General features: G+C 40.4%; 1 protein-coding gene across 2 annotated transcripts; it reads right to left on the minus strand.

Moving 5' to 3' along the window:
- Window positions 1-1305: 1305 nt before the first annotated feature.
- Window positions 1306-8825, minus strand: LOC147307548 (uncharacterized). 2 transcript variants are annotated; one of them, XM_086271869.1, is made up of 3 exons: window positions 8527-8825; window positions 4831-5193; window positions 1306-1501 (listed from the first exon to the last, which is right to left on the minus strand). In XM_086271869.1, the coding sequence occupies exons 1-3, from the start codon at window positions 8696-8698 to the stop codon at window positions 1482-1484; spliced, it is 555 nt and encodes a 184-aa protein (XP_086127995.1). In that variant the 5' UTR covers window positions 8699-8825; the 3' UTR covers window positions 1306-1481. The 2 variants fall into 2 exon arrangements, with proteins under 2 accessions (XP_086127995.1, XP_086127994.1); XM_086271868.1 differs by having other exon boundaries at window positions 1306-5193.
- Window positions 8826-13270: the final 4445 nt, after the last annotated feature.

The raw sequence follows: 13270 nt of genomic DNA on the forward strand, positions 1-13270 counted from the left end.
CACAGCTTCTCATAGATGAACATTCAGAGAAAATAGAAAAGCTGAAGTTTAGAAAAGATCAAGACAAAAGCGATTTTTATCTGGAGATCTCCTCTGCTGCAGTGTCTGACTCTGCTGTGTACTACTGTGCTCTGCAGCCCACAGTGACAGGAAACAGCAAAACTCTGTAAAAACCTTTGTAGAGACAGAGACAGAGCTGCTGTGGAAACACAAAACTATTTGATTGGCTCAGCTATTAAACTGGCCCCGCCCACTGAAGTTGAGCTCATCCAATGACATTATTTGTTGGTCATTGTGCTGCAGTGGAAGAACATTGTTCATGTGCTGTCTGTCTGGCTTTAATAACTCCAAAGACATGTTGCTGCACCTCTTTTTGCTTCTATCTCACATTATAGGTGAGTTTAAGAACAGGGATTAAAGTTTAGTTGAAGCTGCTGCATTAAGCAGATATACAGACTGCATTTCACTACTTTTCTTCTTTCTTTTTCCAGGACTAACAGCTGGAGACTCAATCACTCCTCAACAACCTGAAGTCACTAAAACAGAAGGAGAATCTGTCAAACTCACATGTAGCTATGAGACAGATAGTGTTTACCCACTCCTGTACTGGTACAGACATGATTCTGACCTTCAGGCTCCTCAGTTTATACTCTACAAAGGAGCAAGATCATGGAGTGGCAATGAATATATTCCTGATAATCGATATGAATCAAAAACATCACGTACAACAACTGATCTGACCATACCAGCCCTAACCCTGGCAGACACAGCTCTCTACTACTGTGCTCTACAAACACAGTGATACAAAGTGTAGAAGAGGCTGTACAAAAACCTGAACACAGATATCTGACTACTCTTCAAAGAGGAGGGAAGTGGTATTCAAAGCACAGCTTCATATCAGATGGATTCTGCTAATTCCTGTTTTATCAGAGTCACTGTGGTTACAGCTGCTAATGAAACACTGTGGGAGGATTCACATGAGCAGCAAATCCACATCAACCACAAACCAACACTTTATATCAGCATCAACTGTCAGGAGGAAACATCGTTGCTGTCTGTGGTCCTGAAATGTATCTGAAATGTAAATGTTGTGAAACGAAGGGGTTTCTGTGTCTCTGAGCCCAGGACACTCTGACAAAAGACATTCTTCATCTCTAGAATTTCACTTCCTGATTTAAGTTAACAGTTCAGTATTAATTCTGACACACTGTGGCTTCTGATTCTGTGAAGTGTCTTCATCTTCAGCTCTGCATCTTTACTGCGGCTTTGATTTATAAATCATGAAACAGACAAAAAAACTTTAGAAAGAGCTTTTTATAAGAGCATGGTGAAAATCTACAACTTCCTAGTTTCACTTCTAAATCCTGAACAATCAAAATTAGTTGAACACAAAACAGAAGAACAAAAAGTGATACATGCTTTCCACAAATAAAAGACTCGTGTGGTCAGTGAGCACTACAGGATTTCTCAGCTTCAGTATCTCAGGTCACAATCCAAATATCTGAGGTAGAGTAAAAACAAGGGAAAGAAATCATACGTAGATCAGAATATGACAGAATACAATGGAAACATTTCATACATCCAATTTTCCAACCAAGTTCAAATACACACACAAACTTAACTGATGGCGGTAAAAGGAAAACAAAGCCAGTCTAACTCTGCAGGGAAAGAAGCTGCTTTAAAAACTAAGAGTTGCCGAGCAACGCCTCCACTTGTACCTTTTTATATTTACATTGTTGTGACAGAAAACTGCAGCAAACTCACAGAACTTAGCAACAACAGGAAACACTTCGGTTCATATTACACACATTTTTCTTCCAGAGTGTGTGAGTGCTGGAAAACACAGATTTTATAATAAAACAGAACAAATGTACTTCTTTCTATGGCCGGCTTTAACAAGATTTTATATCATGAAACACCAACTGTAATTCAGTGGCAGTCCGCACATCCAATGGTACACTGCACAAACAAACTTAACACAATTCAAACAAAAAATGACCTTGTGTGAGAGTCATCATGTTTCACTGGAGAATTAAAAACCCTCATCATGAGAGCGCCACAGCGTGACACAGAAGCGACACCGAGTCGTCTAAAGTTGCGTCTCTGCTGCACGTGAGAGAAAATAAAAGTAATAACACATAAAATTGTCACATTGTGTTGATCAGTAGCTTGTAGGGCAGTGAAATGATCAGATTTCAGCCTTGAATTTGATTTCGGCTTCCTTCTATGAAATGATGATCATGGAACAAAACTGAAACTGTGTGCTCGACAAACAGAACACAAAAGCACATCAAGCACTTCCTGAATCACAGCTGTTCTCTGAAGGTTTCCTGAACTCGTCTGCACGAGTAACACTGTGTTAAGACACATATAACAAAACTGAGCTGTGCTGTACAGCAGAGGGGGAGGAGCTTGTCGTTCAGCATCATACTCTGTTGTTTTGAAATACTTTGAATTTAATGGAAGAGACGCAATGAAGACGAAATCACGTGTGAAGAGTGCTTTAACCTCCTAAGACCCGAACTCTTCCACGGCAGCATTTTTAATTTCTCTTTGATATTTGGTCACATTGGGGCCCGATGAATGTAAAAACAAAGAATTGCCAGATTTTTTTTTTAAAACCTATTTTTGTTTTTAAGAAAAATGAGAGCCACATATGAGGATATTCGTTTAAAATTCTGATAGAACAGTAGCAGTATAACGTCCTTGTAAGTGGATATCAGGCCCTTGTAGAGCAAAACTGAGTGTTTTGGTCTAAATAACCCAAAATGTGACGTCCACATGTGGACGGCAGGTCCCAGGAGGTTAATCGCCTGAAAACAATCCACGAACTGCAGCACGACTGACGCACAAAGGCTAAAAAAATAAAGAAATGGTTACTGACGTGAATTATCCGACATTGACTCGTCATGTCCACATTAAAGGTTTCAGCACACGGACTCGCTCACTCAGTTCTTTTCCTGAAGAGGAGATACCTGCACTGCATGCAAAAGCACGCAGGGAAACGCAGAGGGAGGTCAGAGCTGTCGATCTACATCCATCATGCAGGTACAGTGAATGCAGGGAAAGACTTTACATTTAGTGTTAAGTGGATGCGCTTACATCAGGCTTGCACCATATCGGTCTGGAAAAGTGTTTTAATTAATTCGTTAATATATATATATATTTTGGAATGTGGGTGAGTAATATTAGGAATGTTGCATTATGGATGTAAAAGCAGTGTTATGTTTACATGCAGTAAATGCCTTTTGTCACTAAAATACATGAATAATCACAACAATTAATCATGATCACAATATTGATCAAAAATCTCCTCAACAAACAGTTTTGATCCTTTCGTTAGTCATATGTTCAAACTCACAGCACCGCGGCTGTTCACACTGCAAAAACAATACAGCTGCATCTTAGTCACCTACACTAGCCAAATGCTTTTTAATGGCCAACAGTCATTTCATATTTATTTTATAGTTTGTTTGAGATCTGCTGCTGAGAATGATTCAATTTTAGATTTACATGTTTGTTCGATCACGGCTGCAGAAATGAGGATGAACTCTGCTGCAGACGCACAGGATAATACACCCAATCTTTGTTTTCATCATGAAGAGGAGTGAGTGTGTGTTAAAGTGGGAAACACATTAGTCGAAATCTTACACTTTTTCTTCACCTACTGTTTCTGCTTTTACACACACACATATATATAAAAAACATAAATAACTGTAAAGTTAAAAATCAGACAAATGTTAGTTCCTAATACTGTTTTACCTTCATATGTTTACAGAATGAGATCATTCGTCATCTGAACTAAAGACATGTTAAGTGCCAGTATGGATATGGGACTCTACTTCCCGCCTCCTATTTTCCCATTTCTGAAACAGGCGTGAGCATCTACAGTGTTCATACTAAGTGCTATCGTCTACAGGCTGCTGTTGAATAGAAGAATATCAGAAGACTACAAGTAAGCTATTAGGTTAGCGCTGGTTCACATCACTACATCTTAATATACATAAATCTGCATCATCACCGGTGAGAGCCGAGAACACGCAGAAAAACTGACGTTTAAATTGTGATGTTTTTTTGTTTGCCAGATTTCATTATTTCATCACATTTATGGAACATATATGAGCTTTTGAGATCAGTCATGACCTTAATTTCAGACTTTTAAAGACCTTTTATTGAGCAGCAGGAAGTGTGTAAAGCCAGCTCTGATTGTGAAAGCTTTACTGTTAACGGGTTCGATACTTTTGTCAAGCTCGGCTTCATAAATACACTGTTCCCTGCTAAATATTCAGAACTAAAACTTTTTCCCTGCGTGAGTTTTCATGTGGACTACCAAACCACCTCTTTGGGTAAAACTTTTCCCACATACTTTGCAAGTGTATGGCTTCTCACCGGTGTGAATTCTCACGTGCACCAATAAAGTACATTTTTTAGTGAAACTTTTCCCACATGTTTTGCAAGAATACGGCTTCTCTCCTGAGTGGATCCTCATGTGGACCAACAAACTGCCCCTTTGAGTGAACGTTTTCCCGCACGTTGTGCAAAAAAATGGATTTTCACCTGTGTGCACCGCCTTGTGCTTTTTAAGTGCTAATAAGTAACAAAATCTTTCACCACAGGTGTTACAGGTATACGGTTTCTCACCCGAGTGGGTCCTCATGTGAACCAACAGACTACCGCCTTGAGTAAAACTTTTCCCACACGTTTCACAAAGATAGGGCTTCTCGCCTGTGTGGATTCTGTGATGTTCGTGTATTTTGTATTTATTCTTAAACAATTTTCCACAAACATTGCATGTTACCGACTTTTTACCTATGTGAGTGTTACACTGACCCTCTGACGTGGGAGAGTCTTCTGCATCGGTACTGTGACTTCTGTTTGCACTATGTGCTGATCCTAAATCTACATAGTTGCTTCCTCCCTGATCTTGACCCTCAGCTATCAGGAAGCTGTGAGAGAGGAGCTGCTCCCTGTCTGGTCCTGGTTCACCGTGGGCTCTTTCCTCATAAGCAGCAGTCACCATAAAGGTATCAATGTCCTCCTTCAGTGCAAGCTGCTGTCCCTCCTGACTGCTGTAGAAATCCTCCTGTTCATGTTTGATCTGGAGAGGCTCCGGTTCCCCGCGGTTCTCCTCATTACAGAGCTGCTGGTTAATGAGAAATTCCTCCTCCTTATAGACATGCTGCTGCTGGAGGCCTAGAACGAAGCCAACATAAAGAAAACTGATGTGATGACAGAAAAACTCCTCTGAGCAATCATTAAAATAAACACACACAATGTTTCTTCTAAAAGTCTGGTCGGATGTGTAAAAAAAAGCTAAAAATCATGTCTGGAAAAAGGTTTATTTGTTTTTTGTGGGGATAAACTGTTTATTTTACAGCATTACCTCAATAATGGATTGGATTTATATAGCGCTTTTCAAGGCACCCAAAGCGCTTTACAATGCCACTATTCATTCACTCTCACATTCACACACTGGTGGAGGCAGCTACAGTTGTAGCCACAGCTGCCCTGGGGCAGACTGACAGAAGCGAGGCTGCCATATCACACCATCGGCCCCTCTGGCCAACACCAGTAGGCGGTAGGGTAAAGTGTCTTGCCCAAGGACACAACGACCAGGACAGAGAGCCCAGGGATCGAACCAGCGACCTTCCGGTTACAGATGCGATTCCCAACCCCCTGAGCCACAGTTGCCCCAATAAACCCACACACAGGGTTAAAAAGGTAGTAAAGAGCTCCATAAAATTACATTTATAATATATTAAAACTCAAAGAAACCTACAGAACCAAACTCACTAATATAACTACATGCCCAGGCACATAAGGAAAAGGCCTTTTATATTCTTATTTCTTGGTGTCAGTGAAAATCCAGGCAGGGCGTTCTGAATCAGCTGAGAAGACAGTTAAAAAAGTTTTTAAAAAATGAAAGTTTGGACGACCTTGTGAGAGTCATCAGCTGTTCTTGTTTTTTTGTTTTGCTTCTGTGTGTTTTTGGCTTTGAAGCAGAGCTTAAATATAACAACTGACATTAAATATAAAGCGCTTTGAGGCAATTGTTGCTGTGCTTTGGTGCTATATAAATAAAACCAAAGTGAAGTGAAGTGCTATTGCAGATCAATATTATATTTCCATCATCTGTTCATGTGTTTTATTTGATCATTTCTCGTTCACTCTGAGAGTTACTGAGAGCACCAGGGGGATAAGTGGATGCTACCGACAGTAACGTCAGGCTCAAAAAGCAGCACCACTGCTCTCATTCTCTCCTCTCAGTGTGCACACAGACACGCATGGTAGTGGGTAACCATGGTAACCGTTCAGGTTATTATTTCCATGCAAAAGAAAGAACACAAGTACCGCTGTTGTCTAACCGAGTAACTAATATACTGTGCATGTATATAGTGCATATTACTTTACAAAGTCAGTGTGCACTCTGTGACAATAATGTGACTTCAGAAGAAGAAAATAAGCCCTTCATTTGAAAAAATGTGATTGACTCAAAATAAAATACATAAGATGTGTGTGAAACAGAAGAGGAAGTGATGCAGCTGTGAAGACACGTTTCGCTGGATGGAAAAGAACCCGGTAATAAAAAGCAACAGATGTGTTGGATGCACATCTGTTGCTGCATGAAATATTGGCCTGTAGTCGGCAGCGGACCTGACGACAGTTCAGTTCTTATGGTAGGAAATACTGTGTAAATATTTCCCTTTATGCAATGTTTTTAAATAATTAGCTGACTCAATGAAAAAATAATCTGATGCTAAGTAACCAATCATCACGTTGCACTATTTTTACAACCGGGGGCCCGTTCTTCGTACCTCGCTAAGTTAGCTGGATTTGATTGTTGACGATTTCGCGTGATCCTGGATCGTTCGGTTCCCCGAAGCTCATCCGGGACTTGCTGTCATAGCAACAGAGCCGTAAGCGTAAACCTGCTCGGGAGCAGGTTTACTTTATGTAAACAGGATTAGATCGCGGCCACGCAGGTATGCCCGCGTCATTCATACGAAAGCAACAGCGATATTCCACCACTGTTTCACCATAAATAAATAACATCAATGTAACTAAAGATAATGCAGCACCTGATCCTTTTATTGATGTCACACAGATACATACAGGTCATTTCCTAAAAAAAGGGAAATGTACTATTAACATCCTATTACATGTATGTGATTATTACAGATGTAATTCATATTTCAGAGTAGCAATTGCAAATTACTTCGTGTAATCAAGATGAGAGACCACGGCTATAAAAGCGAAGGTGGATTTGGGAAGCCTGTCGCAGCCATGTCCTGTCCGTATACGCGAGCAGCCCATTGCGGAAGGTGCAAGATTGATAAGGAGAGTCCTCAGAATCCAGCGTATATTGCGGGATAGACAGGATCCTTTAGCTCAGCGCGACAGTGTGCTCATAGAGAGATATCGATTTTCCCGTGAGGGTATTATTCACTTAACCAACTTGTTGACGAGGGGGTGCAGGACCACCACCTGTCTTTTTTTGCTCTGCCCTTTTCTTGGTTGCTGTTATAAACAAACAGATTATTTCAGGGTCTCTTTCCAAGAGACTAAAAGCAATGTAGGTGATAACTATTACCATTCTGTAGAACATTCTTATATTTCACTTTTACTTGTTCCCATGTTCTAGTGGGTCCTGTTGTGGCTCTAATGTGAAAGAGGATATAATATAATATAATGTAATATAATATAATATAATATAATATAACATATTATAATATAATGTAATATAATATAATATAATATAACATATTATAATATAATGTAATATAATATTGGATAATATAGTGTAATATAATAAATCTACCCTACCGCCTACTGGTGTTGGCCAGAGGGGCCGATGGCGTGATATGGCAGCCTCGCTTCTGTCAGTCTGCCCCAGGGCAGCTGTGGCTACAACCGTAGCTGCCTCCACCAGTGTGTGAATGTGAGAGTGAATGAATAGTGGCATTGTAAAGCGCTTTGGGTGCCTTGAAAAGCGCTATATCAATCCACTCCATTATTATTATTATTATTATTGTTATTATTAAATTACTTACGAGTTTAATTTGTCAGCAACTTTCTGCCAGCCCTCTCTCCTTGCTTTTGCAGCCTTTGCAGTGTTCCCTTGCGTTTTAATTAAACCCTGAAACTCCTGAAATCCCTCAATCAAGAGTTCTTGCTCTGCTGCCGAAAAATACCGAGCCGAGCGCGCTCCTTCGACATTTTCGCCGACCAATCAGAGGGTTGCCGATCAATGTTTCTACTATCGATGCGTCAACAACAGGTGTGTTCGGAGAACCGGAATAGCGAGCTCAGAGTTAGCGCGATGATTTGATCTTGGATGTAGTAAGCGAGGTACGAAGAACGGACCCCAGGACAATAAGAGAGAGCAGAGGTGATGACGAGTGCGGGAGTGAAGAAGAGCTGAACATCCCAAAGCAATAATATGATAAACATATAAAACATAGCAAATAACTTTAAAATGAGTGAGACTCGTTCATGTGTGAGTTCATCCATCAGAGTGAGACTCGCCTGCTGTGTGCAGCTTTATCTCGGGTTTCCAGGTGATATCCAGCAGTCTGCGCTGACGGTCGATCACTTCCTCGTACTGGACGATCGTTTTTTCAAACTCTGAGAAGATTTCTTCCGCAGCAGCAGTTAGTCGCTCGTTGATGAACTCTCTCAGATACTGAACTGAAGACATGGTTGCTCAAACGGCTCAAAGATTCAGCTGAGAGACGACAACAATACGACCGTCTTCCTTCTCTGTCACACAGGAGAAAAGCTAACGGAACTTCCGCTCTTTCCTGTTTACTTCCGCCTGGTGTTACACAGTAAAGTTCCGACAGAGAAGGACAGGTTTCGTTCCCAAATCAGGTTATAGTACGAAGTTCTATATTTATTTGTTTTTACCGCATTTCACAAAAACAAAACATTATTTTAACCATAATAAGTTAAATTTCAACTTAGAAAATTCTCTGTTTAAACTGAAAACTGATTGTTAGTTTGAGTTCTTCTCATTTTTATAAGCGAAATAGATTATTGGTTGGTCGACTCACGTTGTGTTCAGCTGCTCCATAAGAATAACAGATTTTCCTTTTATTGTTTTGTTTTAATTTTTTCCCCCGTAAATTTATTTAACTGTGTGCTGGCTTGGTGAAGCACTTTAGTTCAAGTGCTTAAATTAAAGTAAGCGACTGGACTTCTATAAATTTCTTGAAGACGTTTCACTTCCTGTTATTAGGAGGATTTTAGACACCTAAACATATTATTATTGTTGTTGTTGTTAATAATAATAATAATAATAATAATAAATTCTATTTCAAAGCGCCTTTATAGACACCCAATGACACTTAATGATAGAATAAAACACACAATAGAACATTGGCAGTGAAGAAAAATAAGAAAACAAAAGCACAAGATAAAATAAACAGGTTCACAGTGACTATGCAGATTTGAATAGGTGGGCAGTAGGAGGAGGGATTTAAACCGGGGGAGAGAATCAAGGTTTCTTATATCTGGGGGTAGAGAGTTCCACAGCCTGGGAGCAGAGCAGCTGAAAGCGATGCCTGCCATGGTGCTGAGGTGGAAAGAAGGCACAGCAAGCTGGATAGAAGAAGATGATCGAAGAGATAGTGCTTAACAGGTCAGCAAGGTAGGCAGGAGTGAGGTTGTGAAGGACCTTGTAGGTGAATAGAAGAAGTTTGTTCAAGGTTCTTTATTTGTCACATGCATAGTTATACAAGTATAACACACAGTGAAATGTAGCCTGACACGCTCCTCGACATGTGCAAAAATGGGGGGGGGGGGGGGGGGGGGGTGTAGAGGAAGAACATTATATATGTATATATATATATATATATATATATATATATATATATATATATATATATATATATATATATATATATATATATATATATATATATATAAAAACACCCAGCACGCCCCTGCGGGCGGTCTATCCTTCAAGCTCGGGTCCTCTACCAGAGGCCTGGGAGCTTGAGGGTCCTGCGCAGTATCTTAGCTGTTCCCAGGACTGCGCTCTTCTGGACAGAGATCTCCGATGTTGTTCCCGGGATCTGCTGGAGCCACTCGCCTAGCTTGGGAGTCACTGCACCTAGTGCTCCGATTACCACGGGGACCACCGTTACCTTCACCCTCCACATCCTCTCGAGCTCTTCTCTGAGCCCTTGGTATTTCTCCAGCTTCTCGTGTTCCTTCTTCCTGATATTGCTGTCATTCGGAACCGCTACATCGATCACTACGGCCGTCTTCTTCTGTTTGTCTACCACCACTATGTCCGGTTGGTTAGCCACCACCATTTTGTCCGTCTGTATCTGGAAGTCCCACAGGATCTTAGCTCGGTCATTCTCCACCACCCTTGGGGGCATCTCCCATTTTGACCTCGAGACTTCCAGGTTATATATATATATATATATATATATATATATATATATATATATATATATATATATATATATATATATATATATATATATATATATATATATATATATATATATATATATATATATAGTATATACATTGGGTGAATGTGCAGTAGTAGCAGCAAGCAGGTGAATTCTGTACATTAATATGAATAGACATCTGACTATTTTACAGGACAGACAATATAAACATATTTAAAATGAAAGGAATTGAAATGTACATTGTGCCTTGGTTTAGTGTCTGGAAGAGTCCTGTCTCAGTCAATTATAGATGATGTGAGAGGGCGGGTGTGTGTGTTTAGGGCACGGATGGCTTGGGGATAGAAGCTCCTCTTGTACACTATCTGGAATTTCACAGGGAGCCAGTGAAGCTCCTGGAGAACAGGGGTGATGTTCTGGTCGGAGGGGGTTCTTGTAATAATGCAGCTGAGTTTTGAACCAGTTGAAGTTGGAGATATTTTTGGGGGAGACCATGCAAGAGAAGATTACACTAGTCAATACGTGAGTTAACGAGACTGTGGACATGAATGGACATAAAACAGTAATTATTCATAGATCCTTGTATGTTGACGACATTCACCATTTAGAAGCATTAAATATGTATATATCTATTTTAACATCCAATTTCTTAAACTCCAGCAGCTAAAACTGAATCCCCCCTTTCCAAACTAAAATTATGGCAGAATTAAAAGTTAGAAAATTATAATCTTTTATGTTGTTTTTTTCCTCTGCATCCATGCTTGTTCTCTCTGGGTAATAAAAAAACAAACTCTGCAGGAGGGGGAGATACAGGAGAGGTGGAGGAAGATCTCAGCCTGGGCGTCTATTGTCTTGTGTAGTCTGGAAGGTGAGTGGATGACGGGGTGGGTGCAGTTTTCTCTGTGGTGGGGTCGGGTGGACTGTCCCGGGCTCTGTGGGGCCGGGTGGCGCTGTTGTTCTGGGCCCCGGTCCGGATGGGCCTGAGCCCCCTTTCCCTGGCGGGTTGCAGAGTATGGGGGTGCCTACTGGGGTCAGCGGGGGAGCTGTATAGCGAAAAGCGCTATATAAATGCAATCCATTATTATTATTATTACCCGACTGCAATCTGGAAATATTAAATATTTGGTAAAAATGGTAAATGGCCTGTATTTGTATAGCGCTTTACTAGTCCCTAAGGACCCTAAAGCGCTTTACATATCCAGTCATCCACCCATTCACACACACATCCACACACTGGTGATGGCAGCTACATTGTAGCCACAGCCACCCTGGGGCACTGACAGAGGCGAGGCTGCCGGACACTGGCGCCACCGGGCCCTCTGACCACCACCAGTAGGCAACGGGTGAAGTGTCTTGCCCAAGGACACAACGACCGAGACTGTCCGAGCCGGGGCTCGAACCGGCAACCTTCCGATTACAAGGCGAACGCCCAACTCTTGAGCCACAATTGCCCATTTAGGCATGGATATCTCTCCTAAGCTTGCAGAATTAACTAAATTAAACTACATCCCGCTTTTAAAGGAAGTAGAAGGCGATCTGGCTAGATGGAAATCTCTGCCCATATCACTCATGGGAAGGGTCGCTGCTATAAAAATGATGGTCTTACCAAAAAGAAATTATTTATTTTCAATGATCCCAAATAAGCCATCACAAGATTGGTTCAGATCTCTAGACTCGTATATTTCTAAATTCCTTTGAAAAGATAAACCCCCACGTATCAGCTTAAAAACACTACAAAAGACCAAGGATAAAGGAGGATTAGATCTGCCCAACAGGCTTCAGTTCATCTCCAGATGGTTAAAACACACCCTCTTAGATGAACCTTGGATAGATGTAGAACAGGCACTATGTAATAATCTAGAAATTTCAGACCTATCATTATCAGCTCAAACATCAAACGACATGAATGCTTTAAAAGCATCAATATCAGCTCTTCTCTGACAGCATGGTGGGAGTTTCTAAAAATAACAGAGTCTTCATTAATCCCATGCAAACGTACACCTCTGGAACCATCTGGGCATATTACAAAACAATAATATGATAAACTTTCCAGATTGGAGTTATAAAGGAATTAAATACCTGGAACATATATTGGAAGGAACAGACTTTATTTCGTTTGACAGACTAGTTACACAATATGGGATCAACAAGAAACGATTTTTGGAATATCAACAAATTAAATCCATAGTAAAAAAGAAATTTAATCCCAGTGAAGCTGAATTACAAACACCACCAAGTGTGATACAATTTTTTAATCTTAAAACTCCCAAACTATTGTCTAAAATATACAGAACACTTTCTGTAAATTAGATGAATCAATATCACTTCCTATTGCAAAATGGGAAGCGGATTTATCGATCAGCTTAGACCAAAACCTTTGGTCTCAGATATGCTTAAAAACCTTTCAATGGATCAGAAATCTCAGTTTGCAATTAATGCAATATAAAATATTAAATAGAGTGCACTATACAGGTCATAGGATGTTCAAAATGGGCTTTACGTCTACCAACAACTGCTCACACTGTCAAGCAAATACACCGGACAATTATATCCACGCTCTTTGGTTCTGTCCACCAGTTCAGAAGTTTTGGCGCGAGATATGTGAAGACTTATCGAAGTGTCTGAAACGCAACATTCCAACTTCCCCTTTAGTGTGTTTGTTGGGCAACTTGGATGAGGTCACTGCAGAAATAAACACAGCCCACGTTGTTTTTACGACCCTATGCATTGCTAAGAAAACGGTCCTCATTAACTGGAAAAATAAAAATAATCTTAGTTCTAACCAATATAAAAACCATCTAATAGATCACATTAGTCTTGATACAGCCTCTGCCATCACATTTGAT

The sequence above is a fragment of the Aulonocara sp. 'chitande type north' Nkhata Bay genome, linkage group LG18 (assembly GCF_057382095.1).
Source record: "Aulonocara sp. 'chitande type north' Nkhata Bay isolate Kocher_YH1m ecotype deep benthic linkage group LG18, A_spYH_male_GT1.1, whole genome shotgun sequence".
Taxonomy (NCBI): domain Eukaryota; kingdom Metazoa; phylum Chordata; class Actinopteri; order Cichliformes; family Cichlidae; genus Aulonocara; species Aulonocara sp. 'chitande type north' Nkhata Bay.

Excerpts from the sequence above, each read along its gene's own strand:
- LOC147307548 (XM_086271868.1), bottom strand. The coding sequence starts at position 8,698 with ATGTCTTCAGTTCAGTATCTGAGAGAGTTCATCAACGAGCGACTAACT. Across the intron at positions 5,194-8,526 it reads GATAAAGCTGCACACAGCAG|GCCTCCAGCAGCAGCATGTC; the intron begins GCGAGTCTCACT and ends GCTTCGTTCTAG.